The sequence below is a fragment of the Tetrahymena thermophila genome, assembly GCF_000189635.1.
Source record: "Tetrahymena thermophila SB210 genomic scaffold scf_8254747, whole genome shotgun sequence".
NCBI lineage: Eukaryota > Ciliophora > Oligohymenophorea > Hymenostomatida > Tetrahymenidae > Tetrahymena > Tetrahymena thermophila.
In genome coordinates, this window is record NW_002476507.1 from 653,961 (window position 1) to 681,492 (window position 27,532).

The following is a 27,532-nucleotide window of genomic DNA, read 5'->3' on the forward strand; positions in this document are numbered from 1 at the left end:
AATTAGTATATTTATTTGTGAATTTTTTAGTTTAAGGTAAAAAAATAAATCAATTAAAAAATCAAATTTTTTCAAAAAAAAAAAAAGATAGGTTTAAAGTAGAGACAAAAAAAATGAATCAAGAATCAGGATAACAAGAATACAAAGAGATAGAAAAAGTTGTAGGGTAACTATTTACTTTACTCAATGAAAATCAAAAAAATTTAGCTTAAGAAGCTTTAAAGAGCTAGGAAAACAATCCTACATTTATTAAAGGAAAAAGCTTAGTTAATCTCATATGCCATGACTTCTGTTTATACAAATATCCGTTTTCTTAGAAATACAGTTTTGATTATGAAAGCTGGGTGAATACTTTCTTAGAATCTGAAAGATATGAGTGGATTATTTAGCCAATTCTTATTAAAATAAAAGATTAATGGAACATAACGTATGAAGATGATGATATTAAAGCACTATATATTTTATGCGGAGCTTTCACTAATGAAACAAATAATAAAAATAGATAAAAAAAAATTATTGAATTGCGTAAAATTTTATACTATATATTTGAACTCAATTCAATTTGCACAATGTTCACTCGTCCTGATTTTTAAATTAACGGTTACTACAAATAGACTTTGAATGATATTTAATAGAAAATAAAAAATAAGTTATCCTTTGCCTTAGATATTGACTGCGAAGATATGAAATATGTGCAATAGTAAGGAATTAATTATAAGCTTAAAAAGTCAGTCTTTAAATCATGGGTGAAATTTTTAGGAGATGTTGATATCGTTAGCATAGGAGAGACCAGCAAGTAAAATAGTAATGGGTTGCTTAGCTATGAAATTTTAAATTTGTTATAGTGTTTTAAAGAAGCTGAGGAAGCATTAGATTTTATATCAGAGAGACTTATTGTGCCTTCTGAATCAAACCAAAATGACTCAATAAATTAAGAATCTTGCTTATATTCTATGTGTTATATGAATTATCATTCTAAAAAAAACATACCTCTTATCGACTAGTAGTTAGAACTCAGAGTAGAATAATCTATGACTGAAAATAATTAAAATGAAAATTAATAATCATCTATATTCTATGAATCAAGTATAAAAAGTAAATATAATTAATTTGAAAATGAATCTCATGAATCAGCTATTAAGAGTTAGCCTGATTTTTCATCCTCAAAAAAAAATATGTTTTGAAGTTATACAATAAATTTTTATAAATAATAAAATAATTTGTAAATTTAATATTTTTTATTTAAATTACATTGTCGTCAAATTAATTTATGAGAATATAAAAAATTTTTTGCAAATTACTAAATTTCAATACTCTTTAAACATTATATGAATTATTTATATATATGAAATTTAATTTCAAAACTTGCTAAGTGTCATTAATAATAGTTTTGTTTAATAATTTTATTTTGAAATCTTCAAATTTATATAAGAATAAATTTTTGGTTCAATCCTAATTCTTTATTATTAATATATTTTATAATGATTTTAGAATAAAATTATATTGTATATTTAGTTCTTTTTCACCATTTACCACCATTATTCATATAATCAATTTCTTCTTAAGTACTTTCTCTACCTAATACTTTGTTTCTACTTGGATATCTACCAAACTTTAAGATTGCTTCCATATGAGACTTTCCGAATTAAACCATTTATTTGAATGCTTTAGCTACATCAGGTAGGTTTTATTTTTCAGCTTCTAAAGATACTTATTCAGAAAGTTCTAAGCATTTATGGTGATGTTATAAATTTTCAGAATGCATATAAGGTAAAATTATAAATTATCTTTCATAAAATTTATAAGCATTATACATTTCTTAATTTGCAGTTATTTCATCACTAAGATCAAGAGCGTATTAGTCGAAATCATATTATTTAGCTGATTCCCTAAATGCATTTCTAGAAAACTAATCACATGTTATAATATATGCTAATCTTCCAAAATGGTCTTTCTTCCAATGTTCAAGCTATTTATTCTTAATTTAATCAAAGAGGTGAGAAAAATTATTAATGATATATTAGTCAACTTCCTGTCCTCCAAAAAAATGTCTTTTACTAGCTTCAGGACTAGTACGAGAGTGTCTATCCCAATCAGCAGGTATAAACCAATAGTCTAGTATCTTTTTGATTACTTCGCTGTCTTTTTGATCCATTTTTTTTATTTAGCAATAATTTTTTAAAAATTTACTCAATTTGTCGTTTTTTTTTAGTTAATATTATATTTTTTTTATTTATTATTGTTTGTTGTGAAAAAAATAATATAAATCCACAAAAAAAGAATATCCAAAGAACAAATTCTAGTAAATTCAAATAAGCAATTGTAATTTGCAAAAAAATTGAATTAACCTTTGAATGGAAAGATAAATAATTTATCATAACGCATTCAATTAATTTATCAAAAAAATTTTTTTATTTTATTGTTATTGTTTTTATAATTTAGTATTAATAAATAAAATTTCAAAGTATTTTCTACTATTTATTTATTAGACATTAAAAAAGATAATATTATGAACTAATAAATCATGTGTCCCTTTTTTAATCTATTAATATTCATTTATTATTTTTTGGTATATTCTAAATTCAATTACACTTTATTGAGTTTTATTCCCTAAGATATGTTATTTTATAAAAGCAATTGTCCACAAATTTAGATTTTGTTGAAGCAGGAATTAAGATAATATCAGCTGAATTAATTTATGAAAGTAAACTAAATGAAAATTATAATTATAACGTTTATTTTTCTTCCAGAACATATTTTTAAATAAATTTAATCATTTTTAAAAAATTTAATGGTTACTTTAAAAGCAGTAAGGTTTATTTTTAAGAATGAAAAAATGAATTTTAAAATATATTTTTATATCAATCTATTTATTTTTTTAAGTTTATGTTTACAATAAAAAACAATCATGTGAGCATGTTGAAAGTAAATATTTTTGTAAATTGTAATTTTTAAGTGAATACATAATACGAAAAATATTAATAAATATTAACTTAAAGATAAAAAGCAAGGCATATAAGAAACTACAAATTATTTGATGGTTGCAATTTACATTCAAATATTTTAATTATATTAAATGAATATTTAGTTGGCTTTTTATATTTAAGAAATTTTATTATTATCTTCAAGATTTTTGAAGAGCTTTTAAAATGTTTATTCCATCCTTTACTCTCATTATTCATTTAATTTTTTATCTAATTCGTCGTGCTTTTCATAAATATGATTGAATCTCCAGTTGTGATGTAAATGAGCAGGAGAATAGTCGCCATAAATATGTTTAGAATCATTTCTGGATTTAATTCTATCAGGAATCATGAAATTACCTTTAATTTTTTTAACATTTAATACTGCATTTATATCTATAAATATTACCGATTTCAGTTCTGTCTTTTAAGAGAGCGTGAACACCATCATATGAGTGTAAGAATCTATATTTTAATTAAAATTTTAATTTACTTCCCCTATAATTATGCTTTTTAAAGGCTAAATTACTTATTTAATTTGCTGGCAACAACGTTTGCATAGTTTTCGAAATCGTAGACCCAGTGATCTATTATAAAAATTTATTTATATTTTAAAAATTGAATTGTAAATATTACTTAAGGGGTTTTCATCTCCTTAGACATAGAAGATATCGTGACCGAATCCTTTAACTCTAAATATTAAAATTAAAAATAAAATTTAATTAAACAGCTTTATTGAAATATTTTGTTACCTAGCACAAACCTTATGCATAGGTAAGGTGTTGGTGGCAAGGTGAACCCATCTAGAGTATTCAGGGAAAATGAAATGAGCTCTACCAGTGTAAATACCATTCTTAACAGCCCAGTTACCCAAAGAATCAGCCTATTATAAAATATTTAAAAGTTAATGGCATTTATTTATTTTAAATATCTATTTTTATTTTATAAAAAATATTGTTTACCTTATTGAAGTTAAGGTTATGATTTAAGTAATTAATTTCGAAATTGAAAGAGTCAGATTGAGTCTTAGCATTCTTACTAATGTTGTTAGTGAAGATGGATCTCCATTTAGGGTCCTATTTATAAAACAGATTATTAGTATTAATTCATGATGAGTATTTCATTTTTAAATTTGTTTATTTGTTACCTTAATGTTTTCTTTCAAGAAAACCTTAACGTCCTTATCAGACCAAGTTTTAAAGTTAATTTCAGTAAGAGCATTGACATAACCCTTGAACTCTTTGAAAGCTTCATGGTATCTTTGATCCATGGGAGAACTATCAATAGAAAAAACACCAGTAACTCTTTCAGCATGATAACAGCCAACAGCCAATGCAATCTTACCACCAATACCGTGACCACCAAGAGTAGCCATAGAAATTTTTTAAGAGTACATAAATCTCATGACATCATCAGACATTTCTTATAAGTCGAATGAGGGATGTCTATCAGAATTACCAAAGTTTCTAGGATTTAACAACCAGACGTTTCTGTGAGCCAATATCTATCAAAATTATCATTTTAGAAAAAGTAATTAATGAATAAAGCTCATTTAAGAATTATTTTTATATTAATAAATTTTGCATATATATCCTTTCCTCAATCAAATAATTATTTATTAAATTATTTGTATCTTTTTTAACAATTTCCCTAAATTATTTCTGATAAAATAAACTACAGCTCATGCTTACATCAACTTAATCTTATTCTATTAGCTTTATGCTTGACGCTTAAACTTTATTTTAATTCTTAAACTCAAATAATATTTATATAAGCTGTTATTTTGATATATTTATTCTATGAAAATGTGAATTCTTCTTATTTATTTAGTTGTAAATTTGTCGAATTATTATTGATCTAGGAGAAGTGATAGATAAATGCTTTAAGGAGGAAATTCATAAAATAACTATGTATCTGTTTTATAAGTTAAATAAAATTATATATACATCGTATTAGGGGTTTGTGAAGAATGGAATCCAATTAGCGGTAAGATCACAAGCTTCTGTGAAGAAGATCATGGTAGGTAAATCATCGTATTTACCTCTTAAAAAGGTACCTCTCAAGCTAACATCTTTAGTGTTATCTTGGTAAACAGGGTCTAAAGGTTTTTTAAAGAAAAAATGATTTTAATATTATTTAGGATAATCAAATAGCGTTTCATTGAGATTTGGATGTATTTAAAAGAGAAATAATAAATATTTTAAAGATCGCTTTTGTTTTATTCTTGATTGGAAACATATGGATGCAAATTCCTAATAAATTAAGCTTGATTTTATTATTTATTTTGAAATATTTGCATAAAATTTACTCTATTTAACCCTAAATCTATGCTCCTTTTAATATCATTTGACATCTATTTTTTAATCTTTACTCTAAAAATATTTTAAAGACATCAATAATGTATTTAGCTACAATTCTTTATGTCACATTAATTTGAATAGTTTATATTGATGCTTTATTAAAATCTAGAAGGCTAATAGGCTTGTTTGGGATAATAAAAACCCGCTTTTCATACATCCTTTAAATGTTATCTCTAATCTTGTTAAGCTAAAAGTTAGTTATTCATACCTCCTCTCAAGTGGTTAATGATTCTTGAAAAATTATAAGCAGGCTAAGCTCCCCAAAGACACTTGAAGACTTATTTACGAGTATTGATCATTCTTCCTTTATACTTTCTCTAATTTTTGCTTTATATTTATTTTTTTTATTATTTCGCTTCAATATATTTCTTAATTTAATTTATGATCTAAATCCTTTACTTTACTTTATTTTTTCTTTTGATTTTGATTTCTTTTTCTTCTTTTTCTTCCTTTTTATGTATTTATTTATTTATGGCATCTTTTTTTTCTTCACTTTGTAAATATTCCATTTTCATTATGTTTATTAAGAGATATCAAATGAGCAAACACAGCACTGAATTATTGCATTCATTATACAATAATCTTATTTCTTTTAAAGGGTGTGTTTTGTTTCATAGTTAACTTTCTTATTATTATGAGCAAGATGCAATTAATATTATTAGGTGAATTGATTCATACTCACCTTTTAATAGAAGATTTATAATTTGATTCTATTCAAAATATATTAATAAATAATATTCATTGTATGCTTCTTTTTTTATAAAAAAATGAATGAAAATATCTTTTTTATTGATATTTATTAAAGAAGCCATATTTATTTTTTAAATCTAAAAACATAACAATTTAACACAAATATGGAATGAGTCCTCTTCAAAAAGAATATAAATTTTTTAATTAAAAAAAATATTTTGAAATTAGTAATAATTGATGAAATAATTTAGCTTTAAAAAAAAATTTAATGACACTTTATATGTAAATTATTTACAATTTATTATATTCATTATATGATTTGGTTAAAACATGATAGAGCATGCTTATTATATGTTAAATCATTTCAAGTGTTTTAATTATAGATTATATTATCATCATTTTATTAAAGTTATTTATATATTTTTTATTAGTTTCTTTTTAAATATTTACAACTTCCAAACCTTTTTCAGATCTATTAAATATGAATTACATCATTCGGTATCTTTTTTTAAAGCTTTACTTAGCATTTATTTGCATTTTTCAAATCTTTCTCTTTCCTTATATTAATAAATTAATCTTTAATATATAAATTTAATTTAAATAAGTAATTTACTCTAATGTAATAAGATTTAACAATGCCCCCTGTTTATTTTATATTTTACAAATTTTTTTCCTGATTCTAATTGTAGGATTTATCACGGTAGGATGTATGTGCTCTCTTAGATTGCTAAGATGGTCTAAGTGCATCTTACTCTTTATCACTCTAATTAAATTGATTGTTATAATTTAAAAATGCCTCTCTATTAGCTCTATAAGAATTATTTCCTTGATTTTCACCTAAATAGTCAAACCTATAAAATGATTAAAATATTTTTTTAATAAATAAATTAAATGAAAAAATTCAAATTAATCACCCTCTTGCTTTCAAACTACGAATATCCTTCCTATCTGAGAAATTGTATTACAAAGCTTTTTGGTAATCTTGTGCAGTTCCCAACCTTGTTTTTAAATAAAAAACTTTATTATATCAAGCAAAGAAATAAAATTTTAATTATAATAATGATAAGGAAATTTAATTATCTTAAACAAAATCTATCTGTTATTCTTTAGGAATTTCAGTCCTTATTCTATGAGAGCTTAAAGCTGGTTAAAATGTGCATTCCTTTAGATCTATTTATATTTTATCTTGTCTTTATGAAATTAATTTATTATCCCTTTACTCCTTCCATTGTTCGTTTCTTTATAAGAAGTTACTATTTTCATACAGCAAGTATTTATTTGGATTTAGCTTAGGTTTAAAAATACATTCTTTATCCATTTCGTTTAGCTTTTCTTAATGTAGTAATTCTATTTTTCTCATCTAGAATTAACCCTAAATATATATGTTAATAATTACAATCTTAAATTTCCTAAATAAACATTTTAATAGTTCTTACACAATTATAAAGGTCCTCCCATATAGACTATCCCTTTCTTTGATATTTATATTCTGAAGAATTTATCTTATCGTATATACTAGGAGAAAACTCAGAAACTTTTTTAGATGATGTGTTAAAACGTTTTCTATTGTTTAAGGTAGTATTTGCTGTAGGAGAAGAAGGATCAAACACATAATTGCTAGTAACAGTTTAAGATAAACCCATACCATCACTTTTTAATCCTTTTTAAGGTGAAAAAGAAAAATTAAAATTTTAAATATCCTATCTGGGGTAATGATTTTCATCGTGTTATTTCATCATTCCTTAGTTATTTTAATTACTAGCCCCAAGCATATTCTTTTTTTACAAGCCTTCTAAATTAATTTATTAGCTAAAACGAATTCCACTTGGGTTTTAAAATTTACTATCCATCTTTTAAGCTTGCTAGAACTCCACCTATAATAAATTAAATGTAAAAAATTTGATTATTTTTATATGTGAATATACTTATTACTCCACCTATATGGTTTGATCTGTTAACCTTTCCAAAATTATCCTATTGAGGTATTTAATTTTCTAGTTCTTGATATAACCTTTAGTCAGAATCAGATTTCATAGTCATTGACTTTTTATCACTTAACTCTAAATTTTCTGCATTTTATTTATTAGTTTATCCTTTTTCTCTTTTACCCTTTTTGCATTTGTCTCCATAAGTCCAAAATATTTCCTAATTATTATTAAAATTGTAATTAAAATCCATTTATTTTAAAGAAGAAAACTAAAGTATTAAAACACTTATTACATCATCACTCATTTTATCCTTTAGCTAATTTATACAATATGCTATCCTTTAAAAACTATTTTTTATTTTTATAATTATACTGAGAGGCAGCTTTTTGTTCAAAAACTTTAAGCAAGATAAATTTTATTAAAAATTAATTATTTGGCTAATATTGATTTTTATTAAAGTTGTTATAATATCAAAATTTATTTTTGTTAATAATACATGATAATATTAATTGATTATATAAATAATGTTAAGTATACAATAAATACTTATTTTTATTTTAATAGGCTAAATATTATTATTAATTAAATAAGCAAACAAACAATATCAATCAATCAATCAATCATAAATTCAAACAAATAATATTAGATCTACATAAATCAGATTGAATAAAAATTAATTGAATAAATTAAAGAAAACAAATAAATTAATCAAACTTTTGTTTATTGAATCAGAGTTATCTTAGTTTGTTTTGATTTGACATTTTAATATTAACAGCTATGAATTTAAAATATATTCTCACATTTCTATCATTTTCGATTCCTTTCTCACTTTATTTTTTTAAAGACAACTATGGAATTATAGTAAATTTATTAAATTAATCATTTTTATTCAATTTTAGTCATTTAGTTTTAAGTATTTAACTAAAAATTTTAAAAAATAATGTTAAGGAAAATCCACTTCCAGAATTTATTTTCGCTGTAATATATCTTGGAGATTTAATCTACTATAAAAATTATGATTACTTGAAATTAACATTTGGAATCACATGTATCCTATAAGTAACAAATTTTAGTTTAAATTAATAGATTTATTTAAATAATAAAAGATATCTTATAATCTTTTTTTTATTTATATTGATTGATTGATTTATTTTATCAATTCGTTAAATAAAACCAAATTTTAAAAATAGGTAATTATCCCTATATTATTAATGCTAGGGCGGGTGTTTTATTTGATCATGATTGTACTAATTTTCTCTAATTTAATTCTATACATATTTGCATATATCTACAATATACTCAATGTATAAACTAAACTTACATAAAAATATATTCTAATTACTCCTATACTAACTTCTATTTAAATCTTTGCTTTTGGTCTAGTCTGGGGATAATTAAAAAATGAGAGTATAACAAGTGTAGCTATTATATTGCTTTTATTCTTTTTAATTGTAGCCTTTAACTCATTTGCTTGGATTAGATGTTAAAAAACTAATATTATTAGTTTTATTTTTGGTGTTTTAACAGGATTTACAATGTTTGCTAGCTTAATTTACTTATGCTTTTATTATGATACAAAGTAAGACTAAGACTATAAATCTATTAAATTCTTGTACCTCTTAATACAAATTTTGGCAGGATCTTCTGGGATGCATCACAAATTCATATAAAAGATTAAAACACACTGAATAATATACATTTAAATAAATGTTAACTATTAAATAAAATAATAATTTTTTTCGTTGCTTGTGATTATTTTTTAACAACTGAATATGTATTTACAAATAAAACTTCTTTAAAAAAAGATTTACACATTCTTATGACAAATTTTTCTATTATTTGAAAAACCTTTTATATTATTTCGTAAAAAAAATTTAACTTATAATTTTAAATTTAGATTTTACTGATTTTCTAAAATGCAAAAAATAAAATAGATTTTTTAAAATTAAAAAAAATAAGTTTGTTTTTTCATTAAAAATGATAATCAAATTTAAAATAAATATGAAATACAAAAATACATAATTTTAAATCAATTTATTAATCAATCATAGTAAAGATCTAAGCATATTAAATGAGAATTCATAATCATTTAAGGACTAATAACCTTATAAAAAGTAACAATATTGTAGAAAATTGAACCATACAATGTAAATTTTTAATGAATATCTTGAATTTCTTTATTTTTCTCCTTCATTATTAAATTAGGGTTTATTTAATAATTTTCTATTAATATCATTTCAATTAGTTGGCAAGGAACAAACTTAGCAAAATTTAAAATTATTTAATAATCTTAAAATTTTTCGTTATTTATTGCTTGCATAGCTAGTATTAAAAATTTGAATTATTTTGATATTTATATTTAAATCTGCTTTTTGTAAAATTACATTTTTAAATAATCAGTTCTTTATTGTTTGATTTAGATAAAGCTTAATTGAGCATTAGCATTCAAATTCAAAATATCTCTAATCAATTAAATCACCTTTATTTAATTTTCTTTTGTTTCTATTTAACACTGAATTTCTACATCTGTAGAAAATAATATAGGGTTTTGTTAAAATTTAAAATTTAAATTTGGTGATGACAATATGATTTCTTGTGATAATTAAATCTTTTAGCAACTATTTCCATACTTTAAACACAGAAGCATCCATTTAATTATCTTGAAAATAAGAATACTGCACACAAATAAATGAGCTAAAAATATTTCACTTTTAATTAAAGATTAGCTACTATTCCTAATTAGATCATACAAAAGATTTGAGAAAATAATTAAAATCATGTAGCAATGTTATAAGTTTGCTTAATCATTTATCTCTTAAGAAGAAATTTGTTGTTTTATTTTTAGTTTTGAGAAGTCTATAAAAAAAGATGGTCTAAATATTACTAATTAAACAATAACTTACAAAATCATTATTCCAGATAGGAAAAAAGAAAAAATTTTTCCTTTGCAGCTCTATAAAAATCCTTTTTCATCAAATTTAGAATTATGATGTAGTACACATTAAGAAAAAAGTATTGATAAACTATAACTTACTAAATAAGATTCCAATGAGGTGTTTTTTTAAATCTAGCTAAAAGCTAAGATATATGCATTCCATAAAATACCTTCTTAAATATGTGTTAAAAGGCTAAAATCTAAATCAGGTTATATTTGCAAAATCTTCATGGCTTTTTGGCTTAACAATATTAAATCTAAAGAATTCAGCAATAAAATCAGAATTTACATATTACTAATTTAGCTTACAGCTTGTAATTCTTTAATATAAAAACAATGTGTTCCAAAATTTTTTATCAGTTATAAAGCATAAAAACCCTTTACAAGTGATTTTTCACTCGATGGAAACCAGTGAAAGAGGTCTAACTTCATAATCTGGCCTAAGTCTTAAATTTCCAAAACTTAGCTAAAGTATTTTAAAGGTTTTTTGATAAGTAAGCTTAAAATTAGTAAAAAGGGTACATTCTAAAAAACAAATAAGTATAAATTAAAATCGCTATTCTAAAAGTAAAAACACCATACTTAGATACTAAATTAAAGTATTCTAATCACTACTTATGTAAGCTTGTATTCTTTGGATACAACTTAATCATTCATATTTTATTTTCCTATTTTAGACTATTTAATTTTTATTCTTTAAAATATTAAATTATGATTTTTTTACTCTTGAATTTAATTTTTATTTTTTCAGATATCTTTTGAGTTTTATATTTTTGTTTGTTTTTATTTATTTTGTTTATTTTTAATCTAAATATATGGTCATTTAAAAATTAATTATAAAGTTAGACAATTATAGTAAACTTTTATAAAAAACAAGGACTATTGAATTATGGAAAAAAAAAAAACCTGATATAAACTTTTTCTTTTTTGTAGAAGAGAGTCAAATTACAATAGTTAAATTATTGCTCATAAGGTATTGCTCTAAAAAGAATATCTTTAAATCAATATCTTTTATTAATTCAATTTTATTTTGAAGCGTATCCATAAACTCAAATTCATTCTTTTTTTGAAGAGAATTAATTTTAATAAAATATATTTTTTTTTGTTAAATATGAGAAAACTTGTTTCATCTGTATTAAAAAATAATGATGCTTAATTCATCATAGGTGAATCAATCAATTTATATTGTAATTAATTAAAAACAATATTTTTTATTACTTCTATAAAATGTAAGTATAAATAATATCTTACAAAAGTATTTAAGATATATATTTATGTTTAAAAATCTAAATAAAATCTTAAAAATTTCTATTTTACTAATAAAAAGAATTTTATGATAGATAATATTATCATGTTGGGTATTTAAAAATTTCATATTATATTTGAGAATTTAATATAAAATTCAAATTCAAATTTGTTTGAAAATTAAAAAATTATTTTAAAACCAAATCAATTGATGCTGGTCTGTCTTAAAATTTTGATATGAAAAACATAAATTATAAAATTATTATCACAAAAATTATTTATTATATTTTCCATTAAATTAACTTTATAAGAAAGTATTTTATTGTCTTTTTTTTAAAAAAATGGATTACAACTTATCCAATAAGAATTGATACTCATTTAAAAATTTGCCATAAATAATTTTTAGGAAAAAATAATTACTAAGTTAATTTAACATGTTTTCAATTAAATTATAGTTTTAAATTGATATATATATTTTTTTCTTGATTTTTAGTTATATTATAAAATTATTAAAATAGATGTATGTATGTACTTATACGTTTTTAGATTATTTTTAAAAACAAATAAAAGTTTTTAATTTTTAAAGAAATTAAATTATCAATTTAAAATATTTCTAATGAAAAAAACATTTTTTTTAAATTATATTTTAAATATTTATTTTTTTTGATAAAATATGTTTTAATTTTAATTAAACGAATTTCTTAAGCATATTTGAATATTATTTTTAATTAAATATTTTAAATCACAACACAAGTTTATTTATAATAGTTGATAAATATAAATGATATCTTTTTCTAATTTTACTATTTCATAAATATATTTATTTTTTTGTATCCATGCAATTTTTAGAAAAGTTAAAAATTTGGTAGTCTTAAAATTCAGTTTTTAATATATGAGTTATTCGTTTTTATGTAATTTGTTAAGAATTTAGTTAAAAAACAATTTAATAAATAATATTTCAATGTTAATTGTTCATTCAATGATTAAAGCAAACATTTAATCAAATTTTTACTTTTTTTTGCTAGATAAGTTTTCAAAACAAAAATATAAAGAAATCAAAGAAGACTTAATATTCATTTGCATTTATTTATACATTAGGCGAAACCAGACGTCTATACGTACTTGATAGATACAAAACATCGAAAGCTTAATTGCTAAAAGAAAGAATAATTTAATCATTTTAAATGAGGCCATGGGCCTTTATCGTAATTACTTTGATCCTCTGCTGCTCTGTTCATGCAGCTAATAGGGTAATATTTTCAAATTAAAATTATGAATCATATGTATGTAATAAATGATTACTTTTGTAACATATTTGCAAATGAATTATTTTATTTATTCTAAAATCTGTAAATAAAGTATTGGATTGATATACCTGATTCATTTTAAAAAAATATGATGGCACTTGACACAACTTAATCTGGAAATTATATTGAACCATGGCATCCACGCATGAAATTCGAAATGAAAATTTAAATTCCTCATTTTAAAAGAAACTTGAGAAAATAATAATTAACATTGGGCTCTTCATTTTTGCAAATGTCTCAATCAGATTATTTTATGGATAAAAGTTTATTTTGCTCATGTAAATTTATTATTCCAGAGAAGCCATCTACTTAAGATGACTCGGTACAGACTGCAGGAGGTCAATAGATTGAGCAATAATCTTAACAAACTCAATAGGAAACAGATTAACAAGTTCAGCAACAAAGTTAGTAATAAGTTACATAATAATAAACTTCTGTAGATCAGAGTGAATTATCAATAGAAAATATGACACCAGAACAACTCTAAATGCTATAATAGAGTATTTTTTATTTAATTATTTAAAAAAGAAAATAACATTTTAATACATGTTAAGGATGCCTTAAAAATAGCATCAGCATTATGATAAAAAAATATTAATTTTTCCGAATTAGATATTTGATATCAATTTAAAGACTATTTTAATTCTATTCTATTAAATAAAAAAGGTATAATAAGAAAGAAACAATAAGGAACAGCGAAAAACAGCTAGGTTTTTATCTAATAGAACTAACATTAACAATAGTAGTATTACAATTAAGAATCTATTTAGCCTCAAAATTATTAGTAACCAGTCCAATAACAGTTTTACTCCTAACCTTAATAATAGTAATAATAGTAATTACTACAACCAGAATAGCCTAATGCTTAAGTCTTAATAGGGATATTAGAATAATAAAAATAAGTAATAGACCTAATTGAAAATATGTATGTTCATCCTTAGTTATAACAACAGTAAGCCACTGTTTATTCTAATATACCTCAATAATAAGGATAGTACATTTAAGAAAGCTAATAGCCACAATATCAATAACCAACTACTCAGCAACAGTATTACTAGGTACCTTAATAATAACAACAATAATAACAGTAAATAGTTACTAATTAATAACAACAAAAGTAATTTATTTAATAGTAACCATAAGTAGTATAACAAATACCTATTCAACAATAACAGTAAGCTTAAGTTCTTTTACAAAAACCTGTATAATAATAGCAGCAACCACAATATTAGCAGTAATAAGAATAGTGGCAGTAGTAATAGCTTTAATAAGAGTAAATTTAACAAAAACAACAATTATAGAATAACTCTTATTTTTCTCCAGCATATGCTTAACTACCCAGCATAAACAGCATTCCTAATATATCTTCTCAATAAAGCTATTAAGAATAACCTCAAGTATAACAAAACTATCAATTTGATCCAAAGATATTCTAGCAATAAAAAGAAGTTTATGGTCTGAATTATTGACTGGCTGCATTTTTAAAGCCAAACCATAGGAAAGGTCATATATTATTTTTTGCTTTTATTGTGTACTAATTAGAAATTTTCTGCATCTTTTATTAGAAAAGAATCGAACAGAAAGGAAGGGTTAAAAGGATTTTTTAAATAAATTAATTGATTATATTTGAGGAATAGATATATAGAATAAGACCAATCCATGTGCTTTTATTTTTGTTTGATTTAACAACAAAATACTCATATCATATTTATTTATTTATTATTTACATTAAAAAAAAGTTAAATTTGTATTAATTATTTTAAATCAAATTAAATTCTGTAAACTAATTATATGAAACATAGACTGATGGGATAGAAAGTTTTACAAATAAATAAAAATAATAAATAAATTCTTATTTATTATTCTTTTTATACTATTTTTACTAATTATTTTTTAACATAAAATAAATACCCCAAGAGACTTTTTTAATAAATGAATGTTTTTAATTAATTCTACTAAATAATATGGCTGATATATCATATCAATTATAGTTATTTCTAATGTCTACAAAAAATAATTTCCTTTTAATACTTACTACTTACATTTTTAGAGCTAGTTTATTTGTATCAAACATGCCAGAATTTACTTGTAGGTACATTTATATTTTTCTTTATTAATTGTTAATAATTTAAGCAGAATAAATATGCTTATCTTTAATTTATATAGTATGTAAGGTTAAACCAAATTTTATAAATTATACCTCAAGATAAGGATATTTATTATAATATATTTCATATGTTATTTTGTTATAGATTTTTTTAATAATTCATTTAATAAATTTGTAAAATGTATGTAATATGAAGCGAAGATAGGTAATTCCACAATAGATTTTGTTTCCTCTTAGATTGGAATATCTCAACATTCATTGCATTAAATCAGTTTTTATGAATTTACTTATTTATAAACAGGAAAATAGAACAAAGAAGAATGAGAAAAAGTTAGGGAAGAAATTGATAGAGATTGATAATAAATAAAATATCATAAAATTATTAAAAATCAAATTAAAAAATAAAATATCCAACAAGAAAAATGAACAGATCAGTTAACATTGCAAAGAACTTAATCTAAACTTACAGAGCTATGTCAGTTCAATCAAGATTTGCTTTTTCTACTCGTGAAGAAGAATGGTTAGACAAGAGAACCAAGTCCCAAGAAAAAGTTTACTTCGATTAAGAAGACAGTAAACATTTCTAAATTATCAAAAAAAAAAAAAAAATTAGTTAAAGAAAAGCAACCAAATAAAATTACAAATAGCACAATTTTAAACAAAAAATTAATATTTAAATAAAAAATAAATACTCTATACTAGTTTTACATTCTATTAGCAAAAATAGTATTCAAATTTGCTTAAAATCTATTTATATTTTAAAATAATTTTCTTTATAATAAATAAACACACAATTTAATGATAGAATGTACCTAAATGATTTTTAAAATTATTATTTAATCTAAAAAAGGAAAGGCTATGAAAAGACTTCTTGAAAAATTGAATACTACTAGCAAGTTTGTTGAAGATTCTGAATACCTTGCTCCTCAAAATCTTGAAGTTGAAGTAAAAATAAAATTATTAATATTTTATGATAATTTTTCAAACATTAATAGTAAACAATCGAATTTATTAACAATTAACCACTTAAAAATAATAGAATATTCTTAAAAGATACCACATTAACTATACTTAAGCTTTAATTGATGAATTAGTTGACTGGAAAACGGGAAAGAACTGATTTAAATGATCATTAGCAAAAAAAGCAATCTAAATTATAGATAGTGTTATGTTTATAAGAATTAGGGATCAAAGTTAGTTACTATATATAGACTTATAAAAGCTAATTTGAAAAATATACAGATAATTAACTTTAAAGATATATAATAGAATAACTATTCCTAAACATGTTTGTATTAGTTTTAACATTCTAATAATATCTGCCAATCATATAATTAATCATTTTTTATCATAACTAAATTAAAAACTCATTCCTTCCTACATTTTTATCTACATAATTTTTATCATCTTTAAATTTTATTCTTTATCTCCTTCTCAAAATTTAATAAATAATTAAATATGAATTAGTTATTAATTTTCTTTCTTATAATTCTATTAAAATGTATTAATTTTTACTTCAAACCAAATAAAACAAATAAATTTATCTCATATTAGTTATTAAAAAGGAAATTTAATTTCTTAAATTAAACATGTAAAATAATTAAAAGTGTAATTTGGGTATATTTTATAAATAAAATTTTAATTTATTAAACATAAAAAATATTGATTTAAATAGAATCTCTCAATCACTTTTTAAAATAAATTGATTAAGTTAAAAATATTTTTAAGTGTTTTTTAGGGAGGAAATTTAAAGAAATATGATTTTAAAATGATAGCTAAATATTGTGTTAAATTTAAATTTAATTAATATTAAAATCTAAGCTTATTGTTAGAATTTAAAAGAGAAATCAATAAATCCAATAAAAATAAATACGCATAATAATAAAATCCACAGATTTGCCATAAAATATAATTTTTGGTAAGTATTTATTTGAGCAGGCAACCTAATATTATTAGGAAAGAGTAAAAAAAAAAGAGGAGTATATCAATAATTTTCTAAATCTTTATTAGATATCATTCATAATATCTATAATATCAGGTGCTATTAATTTGTATTCAAATAAAAAGAATTGATAGTATTAGATATTATTAAGCCTTTCTTGGTCTAATATTTTTATATTAATTTTAATGAATAAAGATAAAGAAATTTTAGTATCAGAATTTAATCTTATACAAAAAATAAACTAGCCAATAAATAAATAAAAAAGGTATCTTATAAAAAAGCAGAGAGTTAAATGGTTAATTTCTTAGATCCAACTAACACTTGCGGTTAGAATTTGTTGAAATTAGTAGCAAGAGGTTCAACAATTTTAGCAGAAATGCAAAGACTTTCTGAAAATATTCCAAAAGTAATAAATTGATTGATCTCCTACATATTGAGAATAAATTTTATTTATTATTTGGAAAGCCGCAGAAAAGCTAATTTAATTCACTTTGTATTATAATAAAAATAGGTCTTTTATGAGAATTCATAGACATCTAGATATAAGAATATATTATTTGATTTTGATTACTTTAAAAACATTGATACATATGAAGATGTTATCCAAAAAAATCCTGTAATATATTACTCAATTTTATTATGAAAAAAAAACATTAAACATGGATTGAATGAATCATAAATAAATAATTTGCTTTATTGTAATTATGAACCTTGAATGACGATAATTATTTTAAAAATAAATTAGGATCTTGTAGATTTAGATGAATTATTTAAAAGCAATTATATGGAATTGCTGCAGCGTTTCTATATTCTTTTTGAGAGTAAAGATTTAGTATTTTATTACATTGATGATATAAAAGAATATTTTCTTACAAAATTAAGCTTAAATATCAAAACAATTTTAATAAAATTCATTATTAACATCAACATTTTATATGTCTAAAAAATTTATTTTTAAAAAAGGTATTTATCTCTATCATAAAGATTTGAACGTTTTTATTGAGCAAGTTTAAGAGGCCATCTATATCTAATATAGTTTTGAGGTAAATTAAAATAAATAAATAGATATTTATATTAATATGTTTTTTAGGTTATATTGTAAGATCCAGAAGGCAAAAAATTAATCACAGAAGCCTTTTATTTGTTTGGTTGCATGCTTTTGCTTATGGAAAGACTTATTATTGGTCCTGTTAGAGAACGTATTGTTATCGCATTCTACAGATATTCAGTAATAATCAATTAATATTTTTAAAATAATTTTGACATTATTTTCTTATTGAGTTATTCAAATACATTATTAATGGATTTTTAATTAAAAATTTTAGGGTGGATAATCAGCTCAAGAAAATATAAATTAAGTCATAAAGCTTACAGCTAACACAGGTTACTTACCAGCAATATATAATAATGGAGAAGAAAAAAGACCTCTTGAATATCCAGATTTTTTATTCGATAGATTCCCATTTAAGAGTATTAAATTAACTTAATGAAGAATACACAGGCTAATTACTTTTCTTAATATTTTATTAATAATAAAGATGAGTTGATAGATTAGATATTATACTAAATCAAAGAATAAGATATCTACAAGCATAAAACTGCCTATCCTGATAAAGATCATAGAAGTTTTGCATATGCTGCCCAAGCAAGTATGGCTTATGTGCTTCTCTATTTTGTACATGATACTCTTAACTCTAAAAAAGTATGTGAATTCCTTTAAAAATAATTTTATTTATAAATTTATTGAAATATTAGTAATTAATGAGAGAAATAGTCGATAAGCACTTTTATGATAATTGGGTTATAGCTTTTTATCTTGGTTACACAGTTGACCTTACTAGTGAGTGGGCTCGTTATAATGTACAGATTTACTTTTTAACACATTACTTAAAATATTAATAAATTAAATATTTTTTAACCCTTATAGGCCGCAAAAGAAGCTTTAGGATTTATTTTTGATTTAGAATATATACCATAATTAGTTAAATATTTTCAAGAAAATCTTTCAAAAGCCTATCTAAAATGTAAAGAATATTTGAATGATGGAGTCCTCAATGAAGAGTACGTCCTTGATAAGATTTAGAATCTACTCTCTTGTCTTAGAGAGTGTAATATCACAGTGAGATGGTTGATGTTGCATAAAAATACCACTAACAAAAAAGCAAAAGCTATATGTGACAAAATCAGCTAAAAAGATATATTGCAACTTTTACTGTTAAGTTCAAAGTTTGAGGAAAAGCTTAAAGTAATTTAAAATTAATTAGTAAAAAAATTTAATTTATAAAATTTAATCAGACATCTTTGAAAAACCTCATTGATACAAAAGTACCCAGATGGGATTAAGATAAGAAGAGATGCTGCAAAAGAATGGAGGAATTAACCAATTACTTTGGAGGTTCTTCCACTCTTTAAGAAATTTAGGCAAATAAAAGTTTTGAAGCATGGTTTACTGAAATGAAAAACTAAATTGAAAGGCTATCCTTTGAAGATATTACTTATGCAGGAAGAAAGATTAAATAGCTAACAGAAGCTTTGGATGATATAGAGCAATATAATGTAATGTCTGAAAACATTCAAATTAAATAGTACTTACTAGATACAAAGAAGGATTTAAAACGTATGGTTAGAATAGTCAATATTTAAGAAGAATACCTAACTCACATAGATTTAATATCAGTATAATTACTTATTTGATATTTAACTACAAAGCTTTACATATTTAAAATAATAGGATATCACATATTCATGGCAATCCTTACAGGGTATATATGTTACAAACATGCAAGATAAAATTAAAAAGAATCCATAGCTTTCTTTACTTTTAAAGACTACTTTTATGAAACTTTCATCTATTCTTAATACACCTATGGTTAGAATAGTCCAATCCGAAAGTGATGATTTGGTCAGTGTATCTAAATTTTACTCTGGCTTACTCATTAAATTTGTTAAAAACGTCCTTTAGGTATATTGTTGATTTATATTATTTTTTTTGGTTTCTCATGTAAATTTTTTTAATAAAGATCATACCTATTAGTGTATTTGATATCCTCCAAAACATCATAAATTTGCTTACAAATAGTATGAAGAAACTACCTCCTAAACTAAAGAAGGAAGAACTTAAAGAATATTTATAACCTGAAGATAGATCTAAGATGGCTGACTACACATATAAAATTTCCTTATTTACAGAATCTATTCTCTCTATGGAAAAATACTTAATTGTATTATTTAAATATAGTTAAATTTTAAGTTATAAAATTTTCTAATTTTATAAAAGGGTGTTATAGAAATTAATCCAAAAGAAATTTTAGATGATGGTATCAGAAAAGAGCTTATTAAATGCATCTGTAAACAACTAGATTAAAGACTTATCTTCCAAAGTGTAATTATCTTTTCTTTTATCAAGCTCATAGAAATATTTTGATAGAATAATTATTATTAAATTTATTATAGAATAGCGACATCACTTAATTCTAGACTACCCTTTTTAATCTAGCAGAGCATCTCTCAGGATTTAAAAGAGCACTTGAATATATTTAGGATTTTATTGGAAACTTTGGTTTGAAGATATTCCATGAAGAGTTTGATAGATTAATTTTAACTTACATAGATATGGAATAAATTGCATTTGTTACTAATAAGCTTGACTATGAAGAACTGCTTTATGATGATGATATTCCTATGCCTGATAAAAGCGTTATGGAAAAGCAAGGGTAATTAATTAAATTTTCTATATCTAGCTTGTTAAAATGTTTCTACTCTTATATATAAAAATAGATCAGTTAACTTTATGGGTAGACTATTAAGAGAATTGATGAGAATCACTGATTATAGATAATGTGTTTACGTTGAATAGAATTTAGGTTTTTATCACTATTCTAAAGGAACAGAAATTATTAGTCTAAAAACTATGGGTATAAATTACTTATATAATTTAAATTTATAATGAATATTTATTTATCTATTATTTTACCTATATATTTTAGACTTACTTTACAGATGTGTTGGTGTAGGTGGATTAAATGGATTAGATCAATTGTTCTCATTTATGATTGCTTCTCAAATAAAAACTGTTATTCGTTAGATTAAAAAAGAATTAAACACTGAAACAAAGTAATTTGAATTTAATATTTATGATAAAAATATAAATTTCTATTATTCTTTAGGGCTGAGCTTGCTGAATTAATTCAAAGTATCAAAGATTTAAATCAGTTCACTGAAAAGTTTGATAAGCAAATCTAGAGCACAAAAAAAATGTATTAATTTTATTTCTCAATTTTGATTCTATAATATTTTATCAAAAATAGATTTAAACAAATTTCAAATGCAATCTAAGATAAAATATTAAAAATTGGGCAGATGGTTCTTCTTAGAAGACTTATTTGCTTGTAATTGCAAATAAAGGCTAAAGTTGGTTCAAACAGACTCTTTTTATCACTTGAAACTTTAAATGATTCTATCATAAACGATATATTAAATAGACCTACAACAGAGGCTATGAACACAGTTGAAGCATAAGAAAAGGTATTTATTAACATATTTGATAATTAACTAATATTAAAAAATCATATATTTTTTAATTAGTAAAACGAATTATTGTTTGATACAACAAAACTTTTCAGCTATGTAGGTATAAGTGACCCAATTAAGAAGGTTTATTTAACTACAGAACCAATTGAAGGACTTTCATTAATGATGCTTGGTCTTGTGCTTAATAATGTAGTTTTACAATAAGTTAGATTAAGCATTAAAATATTTTTTTATTTTTAAAAATTTAGATAAATTTGATGGATTATAGTTACTAACTAAAAAGCTTGATCGCTAAAAAATCAGAAAGGATTAATTTAGAGCCTAATTACTTACTAAATGGCATAATTGTATTTATGAATTAATTCCATCCATCTGTTTAGGTAATTAATTGATATTATAATTTTAAAAAGATATTCTTAAACTTCTGTTATATTTTAGGAAATATTTACTGGGCTTATAGGTTATTTCATAAAGTCTAGCTTTAATTTTATGCAAAATACTAAGGATGCAGCTAAAAACAGTGACTTTGTTGTAGATTTGGTTATAATTATGAAAATATACGAAGAATATTCAATGTTCTCTGAAAATGTTCCAAGAGTAAATAATATTTTTGATCTTTTTTAAAACAATTTTTAAAATCTAAATATTTTTCATAATGAAAATCAACATAATTATTTTAATTTAATTAGGAATTCCCAATAGATCCTATTGTTCCCATCTAGCTAGTAAATGAATACAAGGATGATAAAAAAATGTGATATTATAAATATAAATATATATAAGTAACAAATAAAACATAATTCAGAAAAATTTTATTAAAAAATTGTTGTTAAAATTTATTTTTATATTTGATTATCATTGTTTTAAAATAAATATTAAAATTTGTAAGAAATAATTTTTATTTTTATAGTTTTATTTTGCATCAATAATTTAAAGCAAACATCATTTCTTAGGTTTGAGTTAAATCAATAATTTGCTTAACAATATTTTTTTTTTTAACTTATTTTAAATTTTCTTTAATTAGAAATAAATTGGTAGAGAAATTTTAAATAAGCAAATAAGGTTTTGTTTGTTAATAATAAAAATAAAAATATTATTCTGTTTATTTTCTATTAATAAAAGTATATTTGAACAAAATAAATGAGTATAGTTGAAGTAAGAGTTTGTGGGCGTTATAAATTAGGATCAAGAATAGGAACAGGTTCCTTTGGATCTATATACTTAGCCAAAAACGTTTAGACAAATACTGAAGTAGCAGTCAAGATGGAAGAAATTAAAAGTAGACACCCTTAAGTAATTTTAATGAAATTAAATCTATTTTAATTAATATGCAAATAAAAGCTAAGCATAACTCAAAATTATTACAAATATTTCAATTTACTAGCTTTTATATTTTAAATACTTAAATTGTTATTTTTATAAATTAAAACAGCTTCTTTATGAAGGTAAAATCATGTAAAACCTATAAGGAGGTATAGGAATTCCAAATATGCATTGGTAACTATACTATAAAATTCAATAGACAATTAAAAATTAAACTTTGTAATTATAGGTGTGGTTAAGAAGGAGATTATAACTTTCTTGTAATGGAACTACTAGGCTAAAATATGGAAGAGTTATTTAATTTATGTAACAAGAAGCTATCATTGAAAACAACTTTGATGATTGCTGATTAGATAATTTCAAATCTAGAATATATTCACTTTAAAACTTACGTTCATAGAGATATGAAGCCAGAAAATTTCCTTGTTGGATTAGGCAAAAAGTCTAAAAATATATTTACTATTGATTTCGGATTGTCTAAGAGATATAGAGATTCAAGAACTCATGAGCATATTCAATTCAGAGATAAAAAACCATTAATAGGTATTTCTTTCGTTATGATATTATCTAATCCTTTTAAACCTATAAAATGGCTTTAAACTTTGAAAATTATGTTAATAATTTTTAATTATAGGTACATGCAGGTATGCAAGTTTAAATGCTCATAAAGGATATGAGTAAAGTAGAAGAGATGATTTGGAGAGTTTAGGCTACATACTTATTTATTTCTTAAAAGGAAGTTTACCTTGGTAAGGAATTAAAACGAATTCACGTGATTAAAAATAACAGATGATTTTAGAAATGAAAACCAGCATTCCTGTTGAAGAACTTTGCAAAGGACTTCCACCTGAGTTTGCAATTTACATTAACTATTGCAGAAATTTAAAATTTGAAGATAAACCCGATTACACATATTTAAAAAAGATATTCAAAGAAAGGTTTGTAAAGGAAGGATATTAGTTTGATTATGTATATGATTGGATACTTATTCCATTAAGTAGCCGCAACCCTACATTTACTGCTAAAATACCAATTACAGTTGAGTTAATTCCAAATGAAGATTAGTTTATTAAAGAAAACCAAGAATCCGATGATTCAAAAGATAATATGCCAGATGACACATCTGACAAAGGAGAGGAAAATGAAATTAGCAATTATTACTAGTAGCAATAACCCTAAGGTCAAAACTAATTTGGATAAGCTCCATAATAACAGTATTATCCTTAAAATTAGTATTATGGATAAAATCAGAATAATTACAAAGGAAACTACTAGTAGCAACAATAGCAAATTTAACAATAACAATAATAATTAAAGTAGGGAAATAATATTCAATAACAGTAATACAATCAGCAATAAAACAATTATCAGATGCAATAACAATATAATTAATAATAGGCACAATAGTAGTAATATAGCAATAATGCAGCTGTATAACCAAAATAAGCTAGCTAGAAAGATGGAAAAGGTAAAAAAGAAAAAGGAGAATGTTCAATATTTTGAGTAAAATTTAGTCAATACCATAATATATATCTATCTATCTGTCAATCAATAATAAAAAAAAATTACAAAAATAATCAGCAATAAAAAATTAGGCAACTAAATACATAATACAGGAAGGATAAAAATTAAATATTTTAATAATAGATTAAAAATTTACTTAATATGTAAATAAATATGCGTAAGTATTTTTCATTATATTTTTAAATCTTTTGTGAATTTTTATTATCATAAATAAACCAAAAAATAAATAAATAAATAATTAGCTAAATAATATAATAAATAATTAATTTTTAAAGTAAATAAAAATATATGAAGAAAATTTATAAATATATAATCAATGTTGTAAATCTTTACAAAAATCAAATTGCCAACTCTGATAAATTCTCAATTTTATATTTTTAGCAGAGTTTTTGTAATTTTTATAAATTTGTTTGTTTCCACGTACTACTTAAAATATAAATAAATAATAAATTAATTTTTGTTATTTAAGATTCCATTTTAAATTATTTGCTTGATCACTCAGTATCAGTGATCAAGCATTTTTTAAATAGTAAATTGTTGTATTATTTTATTATTTTTAAAAAATATTTCTATCAAAATAATATATCCAAAAATTTAAATTGCTAAAAATTTTTATTATTTAATTATTGCAATAAAACATAAAATTTTAATTTTTTGGTCAACATGATCAGTTCATATATGGTTTAAATGAATTGAAAATAAAAAATAAAAATAAATGAACAAATAAATTACAGTAAAATAATTTTATTAACTAAATTATTTAATTATTTTAGTTTTTAGTTTTTAATAGTTAAGTTATATAAATAATTTATTATAGTAGTTTTTTATTTTATTATAAAGCAGCTATTGTACGTATTGTTAAGTCAGCAAATTTATTTAATAAAATATCTTTGAGTTTCACTGCAAATGATGCTTTGATTTTAGATAGGAGTATCATGTTCAAGTTTTAAGTAAACTCTTCCACTGTCAGTTGAGCTTAGACTACTACTGCTATCAGTTAAGCTACTTTATTATACAATATAAAACCCATCTATCAATTTTTCAATTTTTAGTGAACTATCATTATTTAAACCAAATAGATGGATTTGATCATCCTGGTCTGGACCAATAGTTATATATTGACCATTTTAGATTTTAAAAGAGCTTTCAAACGAAACATTTTCTTAAGTAGTTTTTAATGTAATTATTCCTTCTTAATTATCTAAGTTGGATACTTGAATCTCATAATCATCAACTTTAATAATTTTATTTTAACTAAGCTTCAAAGGTCTATCTTATATTTAAAGATACAAGTGTTCATTACTATTCTTTGATTTGGCATGAAAAGAAAAATTTTTATATTCTAACTTTAAATCTTCTAACTCAATATTATTTCCTCTAATTTCTAACTCGTCTTTTTTTTAATTATGAAAAAAAATATATAGTTTTATCTTTTAAAACAAAAATATAAATAAGAATAATAAATTTAAATTAAAAATTATCTGTAATTTAAAAAAATTAAGATATTTTCAAATCAATTAATAGAAATAAAAATAAAAAATACCATCATTTTCTATGAGATCTAATTTCTATATTTTAATTGTTGAAGAAATTTATCTTTCTCTTTTAAAGCTTTCATGAGCTTATTTCATTTCATTTAGATGCAATTTTAAGTATTTATTTTCAAAATCTTCTAAAAAGGATACTAATTCAAAGCAACTAGGACGATCTTCAGGTTTTATTTTCATGCATATGGGAATTATTTCGAAAAAATATTCTGAATTTTTAGAAAAACCTATCCTTCCTCTCATTGAAATTAAATTTTTCAAAGTAAAAACAACATTAAGTAACAACCCTATAGACCAGATGTCAGTTTTTTATGTAATTGAGCTATTTTAAGAATCTTTAAATGACATTTATAGTTCAGGACTTTAAAAAAGCCAGTCTTAGTGCTCACTTTAAACATTAGAGTCATCATTAAATTCTCTCAGAGTTACCTACAAATAATTATTTCATCAAGCTTTATAAAAAATTATTATAAAATGTAATCTTACATTCATATTGTCATCAACAAAGATGTTTTCAGGGCAAAGATATTTGTAAGCTTTATTCTAATAATGAATTAGCAATATTTAAGAGCAAATATTTTTAAATAGCTTAAATTTTTAGAAACACTCTAACTCTAAGTTCTACTGCAAAATCTGTAATAGTGTTTTCTATTTATAAAAATTAGTTATTGATTGATAAAATTAAGTAAATTATTTAATGGTTTTTTAGCATGAAAATTTTAAATATCTTCAAGATGAATTGGCTATTTTAAAATAAATAAATTAACGTAAATATTTACTTGTTGCATTTTAGTGTTATTTATTATTTTAAATAATTATGTTATTTTTAAATAATATTCAGGTAAAGATTTGGATCAGTTTGCTTAAAATTAATAATTTTTTTATTTATCAAATGACTTGAAACTAATTTTTTGTTTGTTTTATGATTTAATTATAATCAAGTTGATTAACTTTTTAGCAGATTTCAAATTTTTAATTTCTATCTATCAAGTTAAGGTTTTTATTGAATAAATAAATATCAGAGGAAAAGCTAGACAGAAATTGTAATTGTTGTATTATTAATTATTATCTTTTCTTTATTAACTCTCATAATTTCTTTCTTCCATCTCCCTCTTTTAATTAAAAAGTAAG

The 27,532-nt window shown here is 22.2% G+C and overlaps 10 protein-coding genes across 10 annotated transcripts; 6 read left to right on the forward strand and 4 right to left on the reverse strand. All coding sequences in view use genetic code 6, as the record gives it.

The window, feature by feature from the left end:
• Positions 1-113: 113 nt before the first annotated feature.
• TTHERM_00145420 (hypothetical protein) lies at positions 114-1,184 on the forward strand (the record flags this gene model as incomplete). Its single annotated transcript, XM_001011182.1, has 1 exon — positions 114-1,184. One exon carries the CDS (start codon positions 114-116, stop codon positions 1,182-1,184), a length of 1,071 nt encoding a protein of 356 aa, XP_001011182.1.
• A 338-nt stretch (positions 1,185-1,522) lies between these two features.
• Positions 1,523-2,248, reverse strand: TTHERM_00145430 (transmembrane protein, putative; the record flags this gene model as incomplete). The annotated part of the gene is made up of 1 exon (XM_001011183.4): positions 1,523-2,248. The coding sequence occupies exon 1, from the start codon at positions 2,153-2,155 to the stop codon at positions 1,523-1,525; it is 633 nt and encodes a 210-aa protein (XP_001011183.3). The 5' UTR covers positions 2,156-2,248.
• A 923-nt stretch (positions 2,249-3,171) lies between these two features.
• Positions 3,172-5,838, reverse strand: TTHERM_00145440 (alpha/beta hydrolase; the record flags this gene model as incomplete). The annotated part of the gene is made up of 9 exons (XM_001011184.3): positions 3,172-3,323; positions 3,373-3,428; positions 3,493-3,550; positions 3,600-3,655; positions 3,716-3,846; positions 3,926-4,039; positions 4,111-4,467; positions 4,910-5,061; positions 5,532-5,838. The coding sequence occupies 9 exons, from the start codon at positions 5,836-5,838 to the stop codon at positions 3,172-3,174; spliced, it is 1,383 nt and encodes a 460-aa protein (XP_001011184.3).
• A 666-nt stretch (positions 5,839-6,504) lies between these two features.
• On the reverse strand, positions 6,505-8,245 carry TTHERM_00145450 (hypothetical protein; the record flags this gene model as incomplete). Its single annotated transcript, XM_001011185.2, has 7 exons — positions 6,505-6,570; positions 6,627-6,864; positions 6,928-7,011; positions 7,234-7,385; positions 7,450-7,887; positions 7,946-8,158; positions 8,234-8,245. The coding sequence occupies 7 exons, from the start codon at positions 8,243-8,245 to the stop codon at positions 6,505-6,507; spliced, it is 1,203 nt and encodes a 400-aa protein (XP_001011185.2).
• Positions 8,246-8,718: 473 nt separating this feature from the next.
• On the forward strand, positions 8,719-9,629 carry TTHERM_000145479 (transmembrane protein, putative; the record flags this gene model as incomplete). Its single annotated transcript, XM_012796356.1, has 3 exons — positions 8,719-8,802; positions 8,890-9,000; positions 9,132-9,629. 3 exons carry the CDS (start codon positions 8,719-8,721, stop codon positions 9,627-9,629), a joined length of 693 nt encoding a protein of 230 aa, XP_012651810.1.
• Positions 9,630-13,305: 3,676 nt separating this feature from the next.
• On the forward strand, positions 13,306-14,897 carry TTHERM_00145480 (hypothetical protein; the record flags this gene model as incomplete). Its single annotated transcript, XM_001011188.3, has 3 exons — positions 13,306-13,371; positions 13,481-13,928; positions 14,095-14,897. The coding sequence occupies 3 exons, from the start codon at positions 13,306-13,308 to the stop codon at positions 14,895-14,897; spliced, it is 1,317 nt and encodes a 438-aa protein (XP_001011188.3).
• Positions 14,898-15,957: 1,060 nt separating this feature from the next.
• TTHERM_00145490 (hypothetical protein) lies at positions 15,958-16,655 on the forward strand (the record flags this gene model as incomplete). Its single annotated transcript, XM_001011189.3, has 3 exons — positions 15,958-16,108; positions 16,386-16,480; positions 16,575-16,655. 3 exons carry the CDS (start codon positions 15,958-15,960, stop codon positions 16,653-16,655), a joined length of 327 nt encoding a protein of 108 aa, XP_001011189.2.
• A 1,114-nt stretch (positions 16,656-17,769) lies between these two features.
• TTHERM_00145500 (hereditary spastic paraplegia protein strumpellin protein) lies at positions 17,770-22,765 on the forward strand (the record flags this gene model as incomplete). Its single annotated transcript, XM_001011190.3, has 22 exons — positions 17,770-17,883; positions 17,989-18,093; positions 18,223-18,298; positions 18,441-18,520; positions 18,568-18,705; positions 18,803-18,947; positions 19,016-19,179; positions 19,233-19,337; positions 19,405-19,722; positions 19,773-20,153; positions 20,209-20,439; positions 20,498-20,698; positions 20,755-20,859; positions 20,931-21,190; positions 21,255-21,391; positions 21,464-21,590; positions 21,644-21,733; positions 21,785-22,001; positions 22,062-22,196; positions 22,256-22,387; positions 22,446-22,604; positions 22,697-22,765. 22 exons carry the CDS (start codon positions 17,770-17,772, stop codon positions 22,763-22,765), a joined length of 3,489 nt encoding a protein of 1,162 aa, XP_001011190.2.
• Positions 22,766-23,147: 382 nt separating this feature from the next.
• Positions 23,148-24,833, forward strand: TTHERM_00145510 (Serine/Threonine kinase domain protein; the record flags this gene model as incomplete). Its single annotated transcript, XM_001011191.1, has 4 exons — positions 23,148-23,300; positions 23,440-23,504; positions 23,560-23,873; positions 23,965-24,833. The coding sequence occupies 4 exons, from the start codon at positions 23,148-23,150 to the stop codon at positions 24,831-24,833; spliced, it is 1,401 nt and encodes a 466-aa protein (XP_001011191.1).
• Positions 24,834-25,717: 884 nt separating this feature from the next.
• On the reverse strand, positions 25,718-27,189 carry TTHERM_00145520 (protein kinase; the record flags this gene model as incomplete). Its single annotated transcript, XM_001011192.2, has 4 exons — positions 25,718-26,247; positions 26,398-26,830; positions 26,888-27,049; positions 27,181-27,189. The coding sequence occupies 4 exons, from the start codon at positions 27,187-27,189 to the stop codon at positions 25,718-25,720; spliced, it is 1,134 nt and encodes a 377-aa protein (XP_001011192.2).
• Between the last annotated feature and the right edge of the window lie 343 nt (positions 27,190-27,532).